The sequence below is a fragment of the Sciurus carolinensis genome, chromosome 11 (assembly GCF_902686445.1).
Source record: "Sciurus carolinensis chromosome 11, mSciCar1.2, whole genome shotgun sequence".
Classification (NCBI taxonomy): Eukaryota; Metazoa; Chordata; class Mammalia; order Rodentia; family Sciuridae; genus Sciurus; species Sciurus carolinensis.
In genome coordinates, this window is record NC_062223.1 from 120,536,329 (window position 1) to 120,552,238 (window position 15,910).

General features: G+C 43.0%; 1 protein-coding gene across 2 annotated transcripts in view; it reads left to right on the plus strand.

The window, feature by feature from the left end:
- Sorl1 (sortilin related receptor 1) overlaps positions 1–15,910 on the plus strand; it is a 159,629-nt gene that overhangs the window by 90,373 nt on the left and 53,346 nt on the right. For both annotated transcript variants that reach the window (XM_047516319.1, XM_047516318.1), the window contains exons 19-24: positions 731–822; positions 2,322–2,568; positions 3,238–3,376; positions 8,460–8,633; positions 10,805–10,918; positions 14,603–14,725. In XM_047516319.1, coding sequence (XP_047372275.1) covers positions 731–822; positions 2,322–2,568; positions 3,238–3,376; positions 8,460–8,633; positions 10,805–10,918; positions 14,603–14,725 — 889 coding nt within the window. The remainder of the gene's footprint in view (positions 1–730; positions 823–2,321; positions 2,569–3,237; positions 3,377–8,459; positions 8,634–10,804; positions 10,919–14,602; positions 14,726–15,910) is intronic.

Consider the following 15,910-nt stretch of genomic DNA (forward strand, 5'->3'; position numbering starts at 1 on the left):
AGAGGGAGAATGTGTGGCCAGTCTGAATTTTTTTGTTGCAAGGCTGCTACATAGAGAATTTGTTTCATGTGCTGTATAAAGCCATTGGTGGAGGGTGGAGTAACATGGGCGGGTTAAATAAATAATACAGATTAAGTACAAGCTCTCCATATCTGTGGGTTTCACATCAGTGGATTAAAAATATTCAAAAACCAAAACAAAACTGTCCTGAACATGTACAGACTTTTTTCCCTGACATGATTCCCTAAACAACACTGTATCACAACTATCTACCTAGCATTTACATTGTATTAGGTTTTTTAAGTAGTCTAGAGAGAATTTAAAGTATATAGGAGTGTGTGTATAGGTTATAAGCAAATGCTATACAATAAAGGACTTGTGCATCCTTGGATTTTGGTATCTGTTGGTTGGGAGGGTCCTGAACCAGCTCTGTAGATACATAAGGGTGAAGGGTAACTGTTTAACTCTGTGCAGATCATTGTGTGGCAAGGGTTGCACACAGGGTTCTGACTCCTCTCAGACTATTTGAAAACTGGCACATGAACCAGAGGAGGTATCTGCTCATTCTGACTGGAAATCAAGGCAGGTTTCCCAGATGGTCTGGAACCAGAGTCATGCAGATGCAGGGGGGTCCTCCTTAGGCAGGGGCTGATAGGGGACTTGGGCAATTTGGGTCTTTTAAGGAGCTCAGATCCATTCTGGCCTTTTCTTTTCCTCCTCTTTTCGTCAGGTAGCTAATTCAGATGGTGACTTCCGACTTACGATTGTCAATTCTTCTGTACTGGATCGACCCAGGGCTCTGGTCCTAGTGCCTCAAGAGGGGTAAGTGTGTCCCCTAAAGAAAGTCAGTGCTGCAACAATAGGTTCTCATAGAAATGCAGACTTCTAGACAAAACTCTGCTTCTCATGAATGTGGTAGAAATAATGTATTAACTGAGAATTTTGAAACCACAGCTTAGCCATCGTGGCCAGGTAACTCCATTTGCTTTTCATTAGCAAGTACCGGACTCTAGGCATCCAGATGTCTCACATCTGTGTTTCTCCAGTAAAGGTAATGGTGAAAGAGACTCTCCAGACAGGGCGACCCTCTCACGTATAGTAAGAATTTATTTTAATCTTGAGTGTCATGTGTGGCACAAACATTTAATTAATTCATCTTTCTCCTGTCTCCCCTCTCACCCAGAATATATAGGTTTTCTTACTCAAAATTTGTATGTTTTTGGGCTGGGATTGTAGCTCACATCAGTGCTAGGCTAGCACTTGCTGAGCTTGTATGAGGTATTAGGTTCAATCCTCAGCACTACATAAAAATAAATAAAATAAAAAATTCTTATTTATTTATTAAAATACATAAAATAAAAAATAGTATGTACTTAGGGAATGCAAAGTTGTTTTTTTTTTTTAAATTAACTCTAACTGAAAGAAGCACAGTTGCGAGGAAAATTCTGGATGATTTTTCCCAGCCTTTTCTCTGTGTTAGTATTTATGATCAATAATTAGTACTATTATTAAAAAATAGTTCTTAAAATAATCTGTGTACTATGTATATTAAAAGAGAACAAAAGTTTATGAAAAAAAAAGTATTTGGTATTTGTTTTCTCTGTTCTCATTCTTGTTTTTTTTGTTTTGTTTTCAGTACTGGGGATTGATCCTGATAGTTCTGTACCACCGAGCTACATCCCCAATCATTTTTTAAAAAATTGGTTTTTGAGACAAACTCTCACTAAATTTCCAAGATTGGCCTTGAACTTAGGATTCTCCTGCCTTAGCCTCCCGAGTAGCTGGAATTACAGATGTGCACCACTGTGCCTAGTTTCTCTGTTCTTCTTAACCCTTCACCCTTGTACATCTTAGGGGTAGTGATTTTGAATAGTTTCTTATGTATTAGGATCATTTTTACTCAAGTACAAGCTTTATCTTTAAGCCACAGGCTTCCTCCAACATTCATGCACCAAATAGAATCAGTGTATTTACTACTTTGTAACTTTTAGAAAGTATATGTTTTGAAGATAGTTTCATTTGAACACAGATTTCCAGGTTTCATAGTGCTCTGTAGTGTGTGCTATCATGTATCACTTCCTGTCCACTTAACATTTAGATTATATACGTATTTGTACATTGTCTTTGCATAATTTGACTATAGGCAAATTCTTATAGAGGAATTTCTGGGTCAAGAAATTAAACGATTTCAAATATTACAATTACTGATAACTAAAATCATGATCATTCCAGAGGAATTTCTTAGCTGTATGGAGAGTAGTATTTGAGCTCCCCTGCCCCCCATTTTGTTGAGGTTTGTGGTTTATCCCCACTTTGACCAGGGTGATGTTCTGGACCGACTGGGGGGACCTGAAGCCTGGGATTTATCGGAGCAACATGGACGGCTCTGCTGCTCATCGTCTTGTTTCAGAGGACGTGAAGTGGCCCAATGGCATCTCTGTGGATGACCAGTGGATCTACTGGACGGATGCCTACCTGGACTGCATTGAACGGATCACTTTCAGTGGCCAGCAACGCTCAGTCATTCTGGATAACCTCCCGCACCCCTATGCCATTGCTGTCTTCAAGGCAAGTCCTTATTTATCCCACCATCAGGCCGTCTCCAGAGTAGGTAAAGACCATACTAAGGTCCAGAGCTGGGGACTTTTGTGGTCTTGCAGAGATGCTGTCTGACTCCTAGGAAATGTGCTCTTTTCTAAATTTGCCATAACTCACTTCAGCCCATAGCAGACAGAGGTGCCAGAGTCCTGGCCACTTCCGCTATTCACAGTTCCAAAGGTTAAGAGCTAAGGTTATTTCTCAAGACTGTTCCGAGCTTGCCCTCCAGTGTCAGGAGCCTCAGTTTGGTTCTGTTTCTTCATATCTTGTGAGGTTTGCTCACTTCATCCTGCACTGACTGGAGAAGAGCTACATGCCACATGTTGCCTTTCAGGTCTGTTTCACTCTAGAGAACAGAGCAGTTCTGTCCATCCTTGGGAAACAGGTTTTGAATTAATCAACTTGGCTGTGGCCAAACTTGAATGCTTCTCAGATAGTTTCTTTTGTGCAGCTCTTTCCATGGATTTGGTGAGGTTTGGATAAAACCACTGACACTTGTATTCAAGTGGAATTTTGATCAGGCCAGTCATTCAGACAGTAACTGTTACTTATATCTTGGGAAGGGGAGCTCCTGTCCTTTTAGAGGCTACAGAATAAAGACCAAAGAGCTGGACTAACAGGCAAAGGTTTTCTTTCTAGAATGAAATCTACTGGGACGACTGGTCACAGCTCAGCATATTCCGAGCTTCCAAATACAGTGGGTCTCAAATGGAGATTCTGGCAAGCCAGCTCACAGGACTGATGGACTTGAAGATTTTCTATAAAGGGAAGAACACTGGTAAGGCAGAGTCTCTTCCTTTGTCTCCCCAGAGCTGATCTAAAGAAAGGAGCTGTGTGTGGGCAATCTCCACTCAGAGCAGGATCTGGCAGCCTGCGTCTTTGCTGTCACGACAACATGCGCATTATTTAATTTCTTCCTAATGACATCTTAATTTCTTTTCTAATGATACACAAACAGCTGGAAGACAGCATGTTTTTGCCTGCCTAGAGTGTTGGTGCTTGGTGGGTAATTACACCCTCCTCCTGCCCTCGGCCCCTCACTGATTGGTGGTGTGGCTTCTGTTGCAGCTGGGAGAGCCCAGCGTGTGCTTAATCCCCATTTGGCACACTTACAGGGAGCAGTTCTAAGCTGGGTGCTCAGATAGTCGCATGCCCCTTGAGTATTCCCACCTCTGTTGCAATGCCGTGTCTAGTCGTGTGTTGCTTCCATTCGTGTATCCCACCCTGAGCTCCTAAACCCCGTAAAGGAAAAGATTATGTCTTTTTTTTTTCTTCCCTGCAGGATCAGTGACTAGCACTTAGTAAGTGCTCAATTCATATTTATTGAAAGAAGGGATGAACAGGACTGGGGAGAGCTGCCACAGGTGTAAATGGTTGCTGTCTTGGTGGCCTGTTGGTTGAGGTTTTAAGAGCTGCTGTGTAAAGCTTTGACCTGCCCGTACTGGAGGCGGTGACTCCTAGTAGAAAGGCTTTTGCCTTCCTCTTCTACCCTTGACCTTGGCTTATCTCCAGCCATACAGATGATGTTAGAGGAGAAGGATGAAGGCATTCCTGAGAGGAACAGTCCAAGTGTTGCCGTCTTATCTCCATAGGATTAAGTAACATCTTGACTTTCCTTTATTGACAAACTTCTAGGTTTTCTGTTTTGAACTGAATGTTGGTAGTGTTTTGTGGGTCTTGGCTTATCCTGTGCCATGAGAAAATTGACAAGGGAAATAATATGGTTATAGATATCATTGTTATTCCTCTGGGACCAAGGAAGCTGGCATGGGACCACCCTTTGGAGACTATAACGTGTTCTCCTGATGTAAGTCAGTCCCACTCTTGTATCTTCACAGCTGACCTGTGAGGTGGGGAGGGCCGGTATTATGATCCCTGTGGTCTGTAGATGAGGGAATGATATTTTAGCTATTAATGTGCTTTCTCAAAGCATTCTCACTAGTGTTGGAACTGGACTTTTGTTACATTTCTGTTCCTAAATGGAGAAGTCTTTCTTTCTTAAGAGGAGACACCTGCTTTAAAGGAGGAGGAATAAAGGAATCTTGTTTCCAAGCTGCCATGACTGAAATCTCCAGGCCTTTGTCTGAGGGAGGACACCAACCCTATTGCTCTGCTTTGCAGGCCTGCAGAGTGGGTTGTCATCATTTCTCTAAGTTGTCACCTAGTCTAGAAGAGTGGGGCTCCATTTCTACCAGTGCTTGTAAGCACGTGCTTGATGTGATGCAGCAGCTTCTGCAGGCAGGGACCTGATTGGCTTGGATTGGAGTTTGTCCCTGCTACTCCCCCTCTTGACTGCCACTTCATCCCAACAACTCAAGCCCAGCTGACACGTGTTACACCCAGCACCCGGGAGTGGCAGGAGAGGGAGTAGGTGCAGATGTGATCTCCTGGTGCTGGACAAACAGGTCTGTGATTCTCAGCTTAGGTGTGATTTATTCTCAGGAGTCACTTTTGATTATACTCACCACAATAATTCTGGGGCTTGGGGTAGAGTCTGAATCAAGGAAAGGCTGGTTCGAAAGGAGATGTGTGCTGGTGGGTGGGACACATTTGGGGCTGTGCACCAGCTGTGACTTCCTTTGGCTCAGTGCCAGTGATTGCATCTCTACTTCTGTCCCCACTTCCTTTGCAATTCTCTCTTATCCTTCTTTGGTTGTGAGCAGTATGCTTCCAGGAGCCCACCTACCTACAGACAGGGCCAGAGAAACAAGTGTCTAACCTCTGAGACCAGCCAGTCTGAGTGAAATCAAAGCTTCGGCAGCGACTCCTGGCTGTCGGTGCCGCCTGTGTGCGCTGCATGCCTCTCAGCCTTGTGCTTGTTTGCTCTAACCTGCGTGCGTTTTTCGGTCACCAAGAGGGTACTGCATATTCATGATGCATACTTTTTTGTTATCTGCTCCTAATATATACAAACTTTTCTATTAACCAAGTGTGAAATAATGATAAATACATTTATTAAGAGTCTGCTGTCACTTATACCTGCTAGTGTTCTTTGTGGGCTTCCTTAGTCTCCCCCAAATCCATGTGTATTATGAATATTCCCATTGTATAGTTGAGGACATAAAAGTCAGTTTTAGTAACTTGTCCAGGTCATAAACTTAGTAAGTGGCAAGATTCGAGCCGTGATCTCGTTGACCTCAAAACTTGAACTTGAGTGAAACCATCAGGTTCTGCCCCCTCTGCCATCTGTTGGTGGACTAGGAGTGTAATGTGACAACAAATTGGAATAGTACATTTTGCTTGATTCTGGCTTGTGATAAAATATTTGTTTACTTGGAACACTCATTAATTTGAGATATTTGATTATAAGTGAATACACTTCCTATCTTGATCCCTGGCTTATTTTTAAGTAGTGTCAATGGAATTTAGTCTTTATAAAGAGTCTTTTTTTCTTACTTGGTAAGAATTTTGATGTGTTTAATTGATGCTACAATGTCTTAAAGTATTTTGGAGATCTTGTAATTCTTAGATCCTGCAGGCTTTTAGACATCTGTAATGAGGGTGAATATTCATTATTTGGTGTATATTTGATTTTGATCATTACCAAGTGTTCAGATACTTAAGTGAGATAATAGCATTTGTGGCTCCAAAATTGGTTCTGGAGGAATTTTCCAGAGGAAATCTGAAAATGTTCTGAATATGCTCATGAAGACATCTGGAGCTAAGTGTGGTCTCTGAAGGGGACGACTTTGAAGATGGTAGTTTTCACCTGTCCATTCTTCCCATCAGGACAGGGGTTTTCATACTGCATATCTTGCTTATCTGGGGCAGTTGGCATCCAGTAGAAGGGTCTGTGGCCACAGTGGGACTCTGTTAAATTCTCCCATCCTTAATCTCTCTAATGTTGCATCCCCATTTTCTGTTGTGTGGTTTATACCCTGCTGCTCCTTCCCTGCTGATCTACTGAGTGCAGGGACCTGATGGGCTTGGTTTGTAGTTTGCCCCTGGATACTGCCTCTCAGTATATAGTGTCATACATCTCGGCCTGGATTAGCCTCCTGAAATAGGACACCCCATTTGAGTTCTGTGCTTTTAGCTCTTCCTTGTTTGGGTAGGAACATTTGCTCTGCATGTGAAAATGTTAGTCACATTACTTTAGAGACACAGTCCTCATGAAAATATCATCCTATAATTGAGTATGTTTAAATAACATCTTATTTTGTTATTGTTCATTTTCTTGGAACATTGAGTGGTATGTTGTCCTCTGAATACAAAGAACATGTCCCACATCCTTTTTCAGTTGTTTTTCATTAGTGGTAGCTCAGTGTCAATTTTGTATTCCCTTTTGTAGCCAGCAGTTTGTATATTTGAGCTAAAGAGTAGTCTGTGCTCACCAACTATCAGTGTGAGCTGATGTCTGGGACTTATGCTCTGGTCACCTGGCTATTCTACTATGGTAATTGTGCTGTTATGGTTGACTGAGTTATTTGCTGAACCTTTTTTGAATGTGTCACCACATTAATATTTCTCTCTGGGTGTGCGTATTTTATCTATTTGGCAATGTCTCTTTCTCTCTTTTCCTTAGAATCAAGTAACATTGCTGCTAAATGATTGCGATTTTTATTTCTATTTGTGATGTCATATAAAACTGATGAGGTGCCAACACATTCAAAGCTATCGAGTGTATTGTCACCCATATCAATACTGATTGTCATTAATGAGCACTCTTTGGGCAGGGCTTAGTTGCAGTCTTGACTGGATGGGAAGCAGATTACTTGGCTGTCTGATGGTAGAGGTGGAGTTGAGGTGTCTGACTGACCTCACAACTGAACAATCAGCAGTTGAGTTTTATCAAGGTTTTAATGTGGTTTTTTTTTTTTTTTTTTTTGGTTTGTTTGTTTTCATGATTAATACCCAAAGCCAAAAGATAACATACATTTTACAAGTCTTTGACTTTTGTGTTACTCTGTAGTAACAAATTGTTACAGAATAGGTTAGCATTCTCCCTTCTTTATGCTCTGGAAAGATGTAGGGGACAGAAAACACCTTTGCCATTTTCGTTCATCCACATAGGCTCTTCTGCAAGTGCAGTGATAGATTCTTTGAACTATCACTCTATTTGCTAAGCTGAACCAGAGAAAAAATAGAACACATTAGGATAGATCAACTTAAATCCTTTTGTAGATTTATTTACTGCTTCATGGTGACTAATGAGTACTTTGGTCGGTTCCTCATTTAGTTCTTTAGATGTACTCTGGCACAAAGCAGTTGAGAAGGGTGACCTGGAATTTTGTCCAGGCCCCAGCATTACCCACATACATGTTGTAATGAAGGGTCTTTAGGTACAAAGGAACCCACTCAAGATAACTCAAGTGAAAAATGTTATTGACAGAATCAAGGGAGGCAGTAAGGAACCCAAAGATAGGAGATCTAGGTGAGCCTTATAGGTACTGCAGCTGGGAATAGTAAAGCTATCCTCTTTCTGGGACCCTGGTGGTGCCCCCTTTCCTCCCCGTAAGTCTCCTATCTGCAAACCCTGAGTTCTCCATGGCTTTGACTTGAGAAAGTTTTGACACCTACTCTTTATCCCTTCTTCCAGCTCTAGCTCCCTGGTGGCTTTCTTAGCTTTCAAAGACCCAATTCCATTTTCCCAGGAGGAACATTGGCTGCCTGCATGGCTTGGGCAGTGCAATGGAGCTGAGGTGGGAGGCAAGTCTGGAGAAACTGACTGTGGGTCAGGCCCTTGCCAGGGCTTCTGAGCAGAGCTTGTTAGTACAGGAGATGCCTCAGCACGCGCCACAGAACCTTGTGAACTTCTCTGGTCCTGTCTGTAGGATGAGGAAGCACAGCAGGTCTCTTCGTGTTCAGTGACTCCCTCATGCTGTGTACTAACCCCGTATGCTGCTATGTGTCTTCTCCAGGAAGCAATGCCTGTGTGTCCAGGCCATGCAGCCTGCTGTGCCTGCCCAAGGCCAACAACAGCAGAAGCTGCAGGTGTCCAGAGGGAGTGGCCAGCAGTATCCTCCCTTCTGGGGATCTGATGTGTGACTGCCCTCGGGGCTATCAGCTAAGGAACAACACCTGTGTCAAGGAAGGTGAGTCCCTTCTGCCCTCATTCTCCACTTCCTCCCACCTCCTGGCCATGGCTCCATATTCTCTAACCATTTGAGGACCCTGGAAAAGTCCCAGGCAAAACCAAAATCCACTGGATTCTTAGAGGCATCTGGTTTGGGTGCTAAGGCCTGTGACAGGTCAGTGCTCATTCAGAACAAGTCTGAGCTGTTCGTGTGAAAACAATGGCTCTGTCTTTTGGGTTAATGTCAGATGACACTGGCTGTCTTCAAGTTCTGCCCTTCTTTTCTACTGAGTCTTCCTTTCTTCACCAGTCCCTCGTATCTAGGTTTCCTAACTTCTCCTGCTGCAGCTTTATTTTATTTTTGCAGTACTAGGAATTGAGCCACAGACCTTGTATGTGCTAGACAAACACTTTATTATCACCGAGTTATATACTCAAACCTTTTTTTTTTATTTTATTTTGAGATAGGGTCTTACTGAGTTGCTCAACAGGCTTCGAGCTTGTCATCCTCCTGCATCAGCCTCCTGAGTAGCTAGAAGTAGCTGAGATTACAGACATGTGCCACCACACCCCAATTCCCACTTTTTGTAAGTTGGACCAACCTGCCTTGGAAACATGGCTAGCTTGACCCCTTCAGAATTGACCACTCTAGCCTGGCAGTTACCTACCACCCCAGCCCAAAGTGACTTGAACTCTCAGACCAATGTTTGCAAAGGTCTGGAGTTCTTGATTTCCAAGCTGTGACTAACTTACTGTGGCAACCTCATTCCTAACCCACTTTGAATATGGACACATGCATTTAAAATATTTTCCTTTTGAGAACCTGTTTAAAGTTTTTCCCTGTTTTCTCCCTTACCACTTCCCTAGTCCCCAGCCTCATATTTCTGTCAGTGAGAACCCCTGGAAGGGATCCTTGCCATGAAGTGCTTGGACCAATGGCCAGAATTCCTTTTTTGCTTATGCCCCAGGTTATATTTGCTTTGTAATCCTAACCTCACTTCTCACAGTAGCCTTTGAGACCAGGGTGGTGAAGTACACAATGGAGACCTTATGGGCTTCCTTCCTTAAGAAATAACAAGTGGGAAGAAGAAGAACCTTCCTTCCTTAGAACAGGAGACTTTCAGGTTCTGGATGTCATCTGAAAGCTATTTGGAAAGGAAAAAATGTCGTCAACTAAATTCAAAGAGGAGGGCAGAAAGACTTGTCCATGTTCCTCATTAGAATACTTTCATTTATCCAAACAAGAGGACAATCATCATGAGTCCTTGACCCAGTTGACTAAACAGTGCATTTTTTTTTTCCTGTGTAAGTACTTGCTTTAAAGAAATCATGGATAAAAAAAAATTCTCTTAATAAAATCTTAGAAGCCCACTCAATTATTAAAGTCACTGTATATACATATATAATTTTATAAAACTATGTAGTCATCCCTTGGCTCCCTAGGAATCTGTTCCAGGATTTCAGTGGACCCCAATTCCATGGATGCTCAAGTCCCTTCTACACATTGGCACAGTGTTTGCGTAGAACTTACACATATCCTCCTGTATACTTTAAATCATTGCCAGATTACTTACACTATCTAATACAATACAAATGCTATTTAAGTATGTGTAATATTGTATTATTTGGGGAGTAATGACAAGAAAAGTAGTTTGTACAGGTTCAATACAGTTTTTTTTTCCCTGAATATTTTCAGTCCATGGTTGGTTGAATGTGAGGATATGAACTTCATGGATACAGAAAATTGTATAGATAATATGGCTATCAGTGTTTTGAATTTGTGTGTTTTAATACTTTGTAGACAGTCCAGAGTTGCTTGTATAATGAGTATTATGTAATGCTTATGTACTGTATTTGCTACCTAGTAGACCCAACTGATGTCATCATTAACCTTTCTCATCATTGTAACCACCTCTAAATATTCATCTGAACCTACCTTTTCTTCAATTTTAATTTCGAGAGGAAAGAAGGAGCTTTTTTGGGGATGTTTCCTCCCCTTGTATGCATGTGTGCTTTGGCATCCCTTCTCTCCTTTGCTGTCTAAGGCATCATGTAATTTGGGGAAGAGGAATGGAGACAATATAGAATGTCCTGAGGTCCTGCAGTAAGAATAATGTATAGAAAGTCCTGTGGTCCCACAGTAAGAATAATAATGGTTTTATTTCCTCCTCACCCACCTCTGATGTTTAGAGAACACCTGTCTTCGCAACCAGTATCGCTGCAGCAACGGGAACTGTATCAACAGCATCTGGTGGTGTGATTTTGACAATGACTGTGGAGACATGAGCGATGAGAGAAATTGCCGTGAGTCTTCTGGCACGATGGAGTTATCAGGATGTTAAGCAATGCCTTTGCTCAGAAGGCTGGTCAGCTCCTCTGGGCAGGGCTCTGTAGTCTAGTTGAGAGTACTGGTTACCTGCTATTGCTCATGCCCATGTGTGCTGACAGGGCTTGGATAACAGAAAGTACATTTCCACATGTACGTGTACGTTAGGCATATAGTATTATAAGTATATAAATATACATGTTTATATATACATATTTTTAAAAATCACATAAGTAAGTTGACCACTCATTACAAAAGACTTATCAGTAAGCATCATATGGCTGAATTACACTGATTTGGCAGTCTGCGTTTTACTCTTGGCTTTGACACTGTAATAAAACTGGTGGCTGGGGGTAGATCAGGTCTTTGATTTGTAAATTCAGAATTCTGCCTTTTCAAAGATGGGCAACAGGTGTCACCTTGTATGCTGCTCCAATTAATTGATGCTGGCTTGCTGCCAGTCTCAAGAGAGCTTATTATAATTGATTAGTCATGCATAGTTTGACCGGGAAGGTGGGGACATAGGTAGGTGTCCTCTTTCTACTGAATAGTTTCTAAGGTCTAAGTTTATGACTCTGTTTAGGAGGACTTAAAGAAAATCATGGATAATAAATTATCCACAAATATTAGCTAGCATTTCTTCACTTAATTTTTAATAGCTTTGACATCAGCTGATAAAGTAGCCTCCTTCTTTTCTCTTTAAATTAACATTGAAGAAGTGGCAGGTTGGAAGGAGTATTTAGAGTTACAATGATGAAAAAGGTTAATGATGATGCCAGTTGGGTCTGTTAGGTAGCAAATCTAGTATGTCATCTCTTGGTCATATATTCACTTAAAAGGTATTGATGGAGCACCCTCTGTTCCAGCCGTGCTGAGTCTGGGTATATATTAATGTTCAAGGTGGAATCAGTTTATAGTTTGAAGAGCATGTCAGCACAGTTAACAGCCATGGGCAGGGAGTGATAAGGGCCCCAGTGGGAAAGTTCCATATATGGGAAGGACACCCAAATCCAACTTGAGCTGGTGGTAATAAAGAGCCCTGCAGTGTGGGGTGCACTGAGCAGAGGTGGGGGAAAGGATTGTGGACCAGGGAGCAGACAGCATGTCAGTACTTGTGTGGGCTGTGGAGGACATAGGTGCAGTGGGGAGAGGGGAAGTTGAAAGTACAGGCAGAGGCCAGCAGGAGCCTTGTGAACTTTATTAGAAGAGCAATTGGGAAACCCTGAAGTGACATGAGAAGATTTTGCCTTTGGAAAGATGGGCAGCTGGCAGAATGAATTGGATGAGAGAAAGACCAGAAGCAGGGAAGCCAGAAACCAGGTCAGAAGGCTGGTTTCCAGTGTATTACCTTCATCAACCCAGAGGCTCATTTAGCAGTTTGTACTCTACGAACAAGTTAACGGTGCCTCTAGATGCCGACGCTGCCTGGCCCCTGGCACATGCATTGAGGCATTCACCCAGGAGCAGGTGCCAGGTTCCCAGGCCACTTCCCACAGAAGCACCTTTAGAAATGCTCAGCTCACTAAACTCCTCAGGGCCTTGCAGCTCTGTCCTGGCCATTCTGGCTTCTGAAGCCCTTCCATCATCATTTTCCCTTGGCGTCAGTGGATGCCTTTCAAACCCAGGGAAAAGAGTGCGCATGGCAGCTTCAGGAAGGCACAAGCCTCCCTGTGACTGTCTTTTGCTAGACCACTGATAAAGCCTTCTCTGCCTACCAGAGTCTCAGGCAGGTGTGATATTTGTGGGGGAATAGCTCTTTAAAAACATTAAGATAGATCATTGACAGCATTGAAGCAGATGAAGGGACAGAGTTATTACCCGTGAGGATGGGAAAGAGGTGCCTTTTAGAGAATCGCCCAGACATGATTAGGCAGAACAGAAGCAAGGAGAGAGAAACTAAATGAACATATGTCCAAGCTAGGGACACAAGACAACTCGTCATTCCTCCTTGTGCCCCTGGGCTGGGTGTTCACTAGAGGAACAAGCTGGATCTTGGATTGGTTTCATGTATGGAGAGAAATAGGACCTCTACCTTTATGGAGGAGCTTGCTCAGTGATCTTTCTCCCGACCCAACTCTGTTGCTGGCCTCCTAGCTTCTTGCCACAGACTTTAGTTCCTGCTCTGGGTGAACTGCAGTGCTGGCTCTGCCTTCCTCCAGGTTTGGCATGAATGTCAGCTGAGATTGACGTTCCTGAGGCCTGAGGCTTGCTTTCTATTCTGTTCTCTCCCACTTCCGACTGGCCCAGGTCCCTACCCATCGGATGAGACAGAGGAGAGATGAAGGAGGCTGGGGTTTAACACCACTCTTTTAGGAACCAGGGCAGGGGCAGAGCTGTGCTCTTATCAAGGAGAGATGAGCTTACTGAGATAGCAGGAGGCGCCCTGTGCACAGGCCAGGCTGCAGGAGAGGGCCAGGCATGATGGGGAGCTACAGCACGGGGAGTTAAGTGAGGCATCCCGCCAGCTGCCAGGAAGAGCAGAGGAGGGGTGATGAGGCGATGCGGGAGGGATGTTGTCAGTCGATTTCCCTCCCTCTTTAAACAGACTCCTCCAGCTGGGTGGATGTCAGGCACGAGGGTTTTGATGTGAATCCCCTGCAGTCTTGTCATTTTGCATTCATCCCCTGCCTCCCACCATGAGCTCAATTACAGAGAAGAAATGGAACCTCCAATAAAAGCTGCCGGGATGTCTAGCAGCATTGTTGCCTCTTGGCGTTTCATTTCATGACACACCCCACCCTCCATCCTAAGATGCTGTTCTGCCACATGGGCCCCTCAGCTGCTCAGGAGGGGCTTCTGGTGGGTTTTTCTTTGTATCCTAGGGTTTATGTCTAAGCCCGGGAAATTTCTTCATAGGTGAAAATCTAATTCCATTCTCATTCTGATGTCAGAAGACTGTGAGACATAATGAGGAAGAGATGTGACATGTGTTTAGAGCCCATTATCTTTACATCCTATTTAACAGGCTTTGGTTCCAAATATATTTTCTTATTTATCTTCATAATAATGCTGCCAGGTAGTTACTATCTCCACTTTACGGAGGAGTGAATGGAGGCACAGAGGTTAGATTAAGGAAGTTATAGGTGGAAGAATTCAGATCCAACTCTCGTCTTTCTGTGATTCTGTATTACTTCATTATACTGTTGAGTAAACTGAAGTTTGGGGAGAGGAAAATTAATTGCCCAAGGAAGAGTTCAAGCCAGGATTAGATGCTCAATCTTGACTGACCAGCCCATGTTTCTGCTACAGAACTGTACATGATCATCTATGTGATGAAGTGTCTGCTTCATGTATGGAATTGGGCCTCCCGAATGGTAGTTTTGTAGGTAAAACAAAACTGTGTAGGGACACACCTTCACAGCTGCAGACTTTCTTTTCTGGAGGGACTTTAGTGGGTAATCCCCCCAGCTAGATGATAGTTTCTCACTTTGCCAGGGCCTGTTCCTTTCTGAAGTTGTTCCCAGAAAGATGTGCCCTTACTTCCCTTGGTTGTAAATTTCATTTCTTATATAATTGATTTCTTCCGTTAAGTCTAGGTTTACTTTCTGTTGCTGTAGCTAAAATCTGCTTCCTTCTATGTTTTTATTGGTTTTCCAGTGGGAAGTTTGTATCTGAGAGGCATTCACTGTACTAATGAGTATGTCATCTCTTTCCCATTTCAGCTACCACCATCTGTGATCTGGACACCCAGTTCCGCTGCCAGGAGTCTGGGACATGTATCCCACTGTCCTATAAATGTGACCTTGAGGATGACTGTGGAGACAACAGTGATGAAAGTCACTGTGGTAAGGGAGCATGGCATTCAGAAACCCTTTCTCAAGTGGGAGTTACCATGTTTGCCAACTGGGCTGTGCTAGTGTGTGGGGGAGTTGGAAATGGAGGATTTCTGATGGCATTTCAGTACCTCTGCTCTTCTAGCTGTGTGCCCACCTCCACCCACATGGTAGGCTGGAGTCATTTCCTTTCTCCATTCAGAGCTGGCTTGCTGTTTTTCATGAAAATTCAGTTCTGGTGGTAATCCAGACTTTATGGATTCTTAGGGAGAAAAGATGGAGCCTAGACTAGCTCCCACTACTTACTTGTTCTTTAATTATCCTTTTCTTTTCTGATCTGAAAAATGGGGAAATGGACGTAGCTTTGCCTTATAGAAGTACTATAAGGGTGAAATGTGATCGTATGTTCATTAGATTTCTAAATGAATTCTTGAGTCGTCATCAGCTTTAGACATGTGGCTTACATCTCTGAGTTAGGTGTAGGATGAGTCTTAGAAAGGTATGGATTTTCACCTTTGTGAAAAAAAAATTTTTAACCAGTTGAATTCACTAGACTCTGTTAGAAATCAGCAGATGATATAAGCATTACTTGAACAACTGTTTTCTGAATGAAAATTTTTATATTTAGAAGAATACTTGTATAATAATTTCAAGAAGTTATTGGGGATTCTCTGGTCCAATCCTTTTAATTTTCACATTAAGCAACTAAGATCCAGAGAAGTCAAGGGTCTCATTCAAGGTAGTACAGTAATTCTGTGTCAGCATGGAGAACTGCAACCCATGTCTCCTGTTTTGTAATTCCTTACCCTTTCTGTTGCATAACACTGCCCTTTCTGTTTCATGAGCCCTATCTTAGTTAACAGGGTCTGGTCCCAAAGTAGTAGTTGCTGACCATTAAAGGAGACATTGTGCAATAAAGCAGTTTGGAGGAACCATCAGCATGAGAGAGGAAGCCAGACGCTGACCCACACATGGTGATGGATGCCGTGCTGGGCCTTCTTTCCTGTCCACAGGGTCAGGTCCAGCTGACCTCTGCATGTGCCCACAGACAGGACTTGCTTTGTTATAAGAGTGGTTGGACTCACAGAGACTGAAATAAGGGCAGCAGGGGCTGCTTGTAAATCATTTTAGCACAAGTTAATTTATAGAGCATATCAGGGGCCACTTTCACACAGAAGATACACCTGACTTGGCTCT